We start from the raw sequence: 6,673 nt of genomic DNA on the forward strand, positions 1-6,673 counted from the left end.
AGAGAGGGACATGCTCACCCATTTCCTTGGTAAGAAAATAGTTTTGAATATTAGCAAAGATACGACAAGTTTGGTTCAACGATTTGCATAACTGCAAAATGTCTTGATAAGAAACTCCGCAATCGCCTTTTTTGTCGACCAAACTCCGCAATCGCTATTCAGTTATTAGTGCATATTATTCTTGTGATCTTTTGACAAAAAGTCAAATATATATTAATACATAACGATATGGCTTTGGAGGCAATGAGGTAAAATAGTCAAACCGTAATTTGCGATGATCCTGAACTAATTTAATAGATTATCCAAAAGTAAATACCATACGTAGAATACTATTTTATTATAAAATGAAAACAAAACATCATTTCTATATTTATTTTAAAATAAATAAATTAAATTATTAAAAGTTAAAATGTATGGACGCGTCTAATAATAGTGAGTTGTCCACATATATATTGCATGTCTCTAAAGCATGCTTTTCTTTGTGAAGTTGCATGTTTATTAAATCTTTAAAGAAGATAAGGTGAGGTGATAACGAAAGTTTGATCAAAAAAATAAAATAAAAGGCACGATGCTTTATAAATGCATATGACACATGTGTTAGACATCACTTAAATTTGATGCAGGATCTGGTTTGTATATATATATGATCCATTGGTGACTAGTCCGTTCTCAATTTTAGGCTATTTACAAAAACTGTAAGTGGTCAAGAGATCGATGATTTTAGGCCGATCCTTTTCTCGACAAAATGACAATATATTTAGATAGTTGTAACTTCAACACAAGCTTCAGACAATTACTCCATACCTTTAATATACGTCATATAGGTGCTAAAATAACCCTGAACTAAAATTTCTCTATTAGACTATTCTATAAAGACGTTACTTTTCCCTTTTTCTTTTATAACACAACGCTACTATACTAGAAACACAGAAAGTTGGCTTAACTTTTAGTTCATCTTCTTATTTGTATGGCATAATTTAAATTAAAGATTATTCCGCTAGCACCACTTGCTGATTGAAGTATCTAAAATAATGCGTTAATGATACTACTTGAAGTAGATAGTACGTTTACTATGCACCGCAAATATATTAGCTAGGTGTTCGAAGTTTAAAACCGCGTGAGGTCAAAAATCTTTCATGTACGAATGATTTCAACGTGTAACATGTTTTGAACTTGGAACACAACCAATAAGCAAACATTAAATTGGCTTTGAACTTATCCTTTGAACACACAGAGAACATGTTCTTCATATTACTACCTAGATTCTTATACCCCTTTATTGAGAAATGACTTATCATATGACCACTTGAGCCGGACCAAGTTAATCAATCCATTATAAACAAAACATCACATTAAAATATGCTAAATTATTTCAAAACATAATTTATCATATATCCTTACCAATGATTCTAACGGAAAAAACAACATTTGCAATAAGAACTTATTGGTGTTATACACTCGTTCTTACTCAAAAAGTGCTAAAACCAAAAGCAAAAACTGGAGAGAGCTAAATTATATATTATCCAGACTTGGTTTTACCAATCCTCATCAAAGCAATGTAAGCAACTACTCTATAACCAACAAGCATCAAAGCCAAGGCGAAGGCAGAGACTAATCCACCATGAAACCCTATGTGCTTAATACCTTCAAAGTCGCCGACATAACACTTCAATTTCCCATTTTCGCCACAAGGATACCACTCACTCTCCGTGTACTGACCCAATATCACTAGTTTATAGGTATAGTAACCTATTGATACATATTTAACCCAAGAGATGAACACTGGGACATTTCGAACGTAGAATCCTCCTGCTAACAAAAACGTCAGCATCATAACTGACCCGAGTGTCGTGGCTGTCTTCTGGTCCATCACTAGGGCACCTAGGGCTAATCCTAGCCCACCAGACACAAGGACGTGGACAAGGAGGATAAGAAGGGTCAGAAAGAAGTTTACAGGTTTTGGGTTTAAACCAGCCATCCAATATGTGATTATGAGAAAAATGGTTGGTAGAATAAGCTCCATTGGGAGATCACCGACAACTCGGGACATGAAGTAAGACGAGAGCCTGTACATGCCCGAGGAGCGTTCTTTCTCAAGCATTTTTCTCTCTTGGGGAAACGTGAAGATTTGTTGGAAAAGAGGGAAGAACGCCCAGAAAGATGACATAAAGAACAATAACCCTAGCTGCATCAATAAAACACAAGTATATTCACATTATCTATATGTTTTTACACAATGAAAATAGACCCAAAAAGTGTATTACCTGATCTTGTAAATGAGCAAGATCCGTTTTCCACCAAAGGAGACCACATAAGAAAGACACAAACAAAACCTGACCAATCTTTAGGCCAGAGAAAGAATCGTGTCGCCTTTGCTTAAGGCCTCTCTTCGAGAGAACACAAAACTGCTGCCACCAAGTTGTTGGCCAGTCTCCAAAATGCTTAGAATCTCCAAGACTCTCTATTGATTGGTTATAATGATCGTCTTGCTCTTTCAGATCATTGATAACATTTTCCAATAGATTTGTTTTGTAAACAGCAACTAGACCTGCCTTCAAAGCCTCTGGTCTTTGAGATTCATCTGATCCAATACCTATAGATATAATATATCCATGTTTTGATATGAGATTCATCAAAGAGAAATTAAAAGCTTACTCGTTCAACAAGAAATCACGATGAGAGGCCTACCGTTTGCGATGTCCAAGAGAAAATCTGACGGGTTAACCCTTTCAACGGATGGAGAGTACCCAACGCTAGCAAAATAATCAATAGCGTTGGATCCAAGCCCGAAGTAGATCGGATTACCTTCTGATAAGAGAAGAATCTTATCAAACATATAAAACAACCTTGTTGAAGGTTGATGAATTGTTGTCACGACCGTTCTTCCACCGCGAGCCAGTTCCCACAAAACGGACACGATCCTCTGAGCTGTGGTCGAATCAAGACCAGAAGTAGGTTCATCAAGAAATAGTAAACTAGGGTTTATAAGAATCTCTTGCCCTATGCTAACCCTTTTCCTCTCTCCACCCGAAACACCTCTCAAGAAAGGTCCTCCTATGATAGTGTTCTTACATCTATCTAGACCCAACTCAGTCACGACCGCCTCAGCTTGTTTGATCTTGTCTTGTTTTTTGAAAGAGTTTGGAAGCCGTAGAAGCGCAGTGAAGACTAGAGTTTCGGTAACAGTTAAGTGAGGGTAAAGAGCATCGTCTTGAGTCACGAAACCGGTGGCTCGCTTCACACCTTTGGAGAATGGCTTGTTGTTGTATGATATGTTCCCTGTGAGCTTCCCTTTCCCTTCACTAACCCGCCCTCCTAGAGCGGTCAACAAGCTGGTTTTGCCACTTCCTGAGGGACCGAGCATAGCCAGGATCTCTCCCGGTTTAACGATCCCATTTACTCCCTTCAAGATGGTCTTATCTTCGGTTTTGCCTTTGCTTTGACCTAGCCAGCTTTTTGGTTCCTTCACCTTCACCGTGTACACAACGTTCTCGAACTGATCCAAAACATCAAGAACAAAACTGAATCAGCAGATCTATGTTAAAGACACAAAAAGATTGTTACAATAATTAAATTAGAGAAATTATCCGTATAACGTATATATATTTTTTAATCAGTATATCGAAATTACACAAATGAACACTTCTTAACCTAATGAACCACATGTGTATTCTCCATTTATCATATGTAAAAAACTGTATATTCTCATAGAGTATGTATGAGTAAATAAATTTATATACCTTTAAAGTAATAGGAAGATTAGCCTTTTTAAAAATTGAAAAAGGAAGGGTTCGATCATCGTTGTTATCCTCAATCTGAGCTTCAATATCCATAACTTCTTGATTATCCATTCCTAATATTGATGATGCATAAATCCTCAGTCACAGGTAATTATTCGATCGAAACGAAATAAAATACTCTTCTACTAATTAAAAAACTCTTAATTGATAAATCTGATTCGATAAGGAGAGAAGTTGAATGGAAATTTTGGACTGAATCGATAAGGAGAGAAAGTTGAATGAAATTTTTGGTTTTCTTGGCTCTTGGAGTTCTAGAGTCAGACGACAAACTAAAACATGCAATCTAATTTTTATTACAAAAAAGTCGATTACTCAAATAAAGAGACATAGGGTTCACGTAAGCAAAGGGAGAGCGTTTCAAGGATATATAGACGGAAGATTCTTAGAAAAAATGCTTCTGTTACTCAGCACGCTTTTAGAGTGGGATGTTTGTTTCGATCCTTTGAAAAAGGAAGATTTGGGTTTAATAAATAACAAATCAATCAGAGATTTCTACGCTTTTCTTTACTTTTTCTTTACTAAAAAAATCTGAAATAACAATTAAAAATAAGAATCTTACAAAAAGTATTTTTACATTACTTTAATTAATACTTCATTTGTATTCGAAAGATTAACGTTTTAAGATTTTCCCACATTAATAATGATTAAATACATACTTTTACCTATGACTTTTGATTTTGTTTTTATTTTTTTTTGTTTCCCAATAAAGGTCTACCAATCATATTTTAAGATTTTAATTTATATTTTAAAAGAAAAATACATTAGTTAAAGTTCAAACATTAATTTTATAAATACAAAAGTAAAAGCCAAAACATCACTCTTTAAATATTAACGGAGTAAATATTTTATATATAGCAGCATTTTTACATTACTTTTAAGAAAGAAATATTTTGTAAAATAGGGAAAGAGAGCTCAGGAAGGTTTTCTTACAGACCACTAATTAAACTTACTAATTTATGCAAAATAAAGTAACAAACTATAATTATATAATAAATATGGTGAGTACAAAAATACTTTTAATAATATAATAAGGATAGACAAAAACATAAAAACTAACACGGAATCTAACAGTTCATTATTTATTCGTATATTCATTAATATTCTTATAATAAAAACCATACAAATGAACAACAAACTATATAGTGACATTTCATCACAAAAAACTATATAGTGATAATACTAACTTTAAATACTATATATAAATTATTTGAAAAGTATATCAAATATTGATTCTGTATTTGTTTTGAATTAAGTTGTTCATCGTCATTTGTTTTATCAAAGATGAATGATGGGTTGATGAATTCTTGTTTAAATTTTTATCATAGAATTAAAAATTCTTGTTTAAATTTATTATTATTTTAGTATAGACTTAAGAACGTAGAGTAAATTATAATTAGAACAAATAAAACGTTAATAATTTTTGAAAATGAATTTCTCAACGTTAGTGATTATTTTTAATAAATATTTTATGCTATTTGATCATTCTACTATTTTATTATTTTACTAACTGATACTGGCTCTTATTATTTTATTATTAATTATATTTTTATTTTTGATTGCTTCTTTTTGCAGCCCTTATAAAACCTAAAATATCACGTCGATATTTATTTAGTATAAATATCAATATTTATTAATTTTAAAATATCTTAGGGTTTGATTTATTTAATCAATTGTATTATTTCATTAGGTTTTAAGTCGTTCTAATTGGATGGGGAATTTGTTTTTTTTTTTGACAACAGAACCAATAAACTAACATAAAACATAATGGCAATATAAAAAAATGTCTGAACGTAAAAGAAATTTAACCCTCCACTTAAGAAATCAAAGGTGGAGATTAGCAATTGAAAGTAAGAGATGACCACGCGATCATCCACTTACAACAACTTAAAGGGTTGTTAAAAGTTCACGAGCAGTCAAATCCCACTTTGACTTGGCATATTACACAACACACAACAAATTAATTACAATTTCTTTCAAACTCCCAGTAGCAACTTTCATTCTATTTTCATATACTCAATAAAAGAAGGAGAAAATAATAGGAACAAGAAAGGAACAAAACAAAACTATGAAAAGAGATTTGCATTTACTTGATTTTCGGGGCCAATTATTTAGAAAATCTGATCAATCAAACTAATTACTAAAACAAAGAAAGAGAAAATAATAGGATCAAGAAAGAAACAAAACAAAACTAAGAAAAGAGATATACATTTACTTGATTTTCGGGGCCAATTATTTAGAAAATCTGATTAATCAAACCTAATTACTCCCTCCGTTTTTATTAATTGAATCTTTGTAAATTTTCTAAAATAAAATATCACTAAATATTTAAATACCCACAATTCAACTAACAGAAACAAGTTACAGAATATAAAGAGTTATATCAAACAAAATTATAAACTTTTATACATAAAAATTGAAAACCTCATGTAATTTGAAACAACAAAAAAAATCCTCTATAATATCATCTATCTAAAAAAAGCGAGAGTATTGCATGTGTTATATTTAAAATTCATCATTTCATAGTTGAACGTACGTAGATAACTAAAATTTTTTAATGTTTAGCTTCATGTAGAATATATATTACAATCTCAAAGATCAATTTTCTAAACTTCTAAAAATGTTCAGACAATAACTTTTTTGTTTGGATGTTAATCGGTCTTAACCCTTGTTCGGAAATGCGCTAGGCGTGATGCGTGCGGTCAGGACAGGCCTAGCTAGTTAACAGAAAATCGGAAATAAATCGGGGAGTAATCGGAGATTTTTTATAGATTTTCTTTTGTAATTGTAGTATATTTTTTTTATAATGGGCATACAAGGGATAACGGTTAGCTAGTGTGGTAATTCTGGTGCTTTAATATATTGAGATATATTTT

The 6,673-nt window shown here is 32.0% G+C and overlaps 2 protein-coding genes across 2 annotated transcripts; one reads left to right on the forward strand and one right to left on the reverse strand.

Moving 5' to 3' along the window:
- Positions 1 to 10: 10 nt before the first annotated feature.
- Positions 11 to 195, forward strand: LOC108849989 (uncharacterized). The gene is given in 2 exon segments (XM_018623580.2): positions 11 to 41; positions 44 to 195. Coding segments are annotated over 2 exon segments (183 nt in total).
- Positions 196 to 1,506: 1,311 nt separating this feature from the next.
- On the reverse strand, positions 1,507 to 4,142 carry LOC130502852 (ABC transporter G family member 9-like). The gene is made up of 4 exons (XM_056997592.1): positions 3,741 to 4,142; positions 2,689 to 3,496; positions 2,265 to 2,593; positions 1,507 to 2,185 (listed from the first exon to the last, which is right to left on the reverse strand). The coding sequence occupies exons 1-4, from the start codon at positions 3,849 to 3,851 to the stop codon at positions 1,520 to 1,522; spliced, it is 1,914 nt and encodes a 637-aa protein (XP_056853572.1). The 5' UTR covers positions 3,852 to 4,142; the 3' UTR covers positions 1,507 to 1,519.
- Positions 4,143 to 6,673: the final 2,531 nt, after the last annotated feature.

The sequence above is a fragment of the Raphanus sativus genome, unplaced genomic scaffold (assembly GCF_000801105.2).
Source record: "Raphanus sativus cultivar WK10039 unplaced genomic scaffold, ASM80110v3 Scaffold0712, whole genome shotgun sequence".
NCBI classification, from domain to species: domain Eukaryota; kingdom Viridiplantae; phylum Streptophyta; class Magnoliopsida; order Brassicales; family Brassicaceae; genus Raphanus; species Raphanus sativus.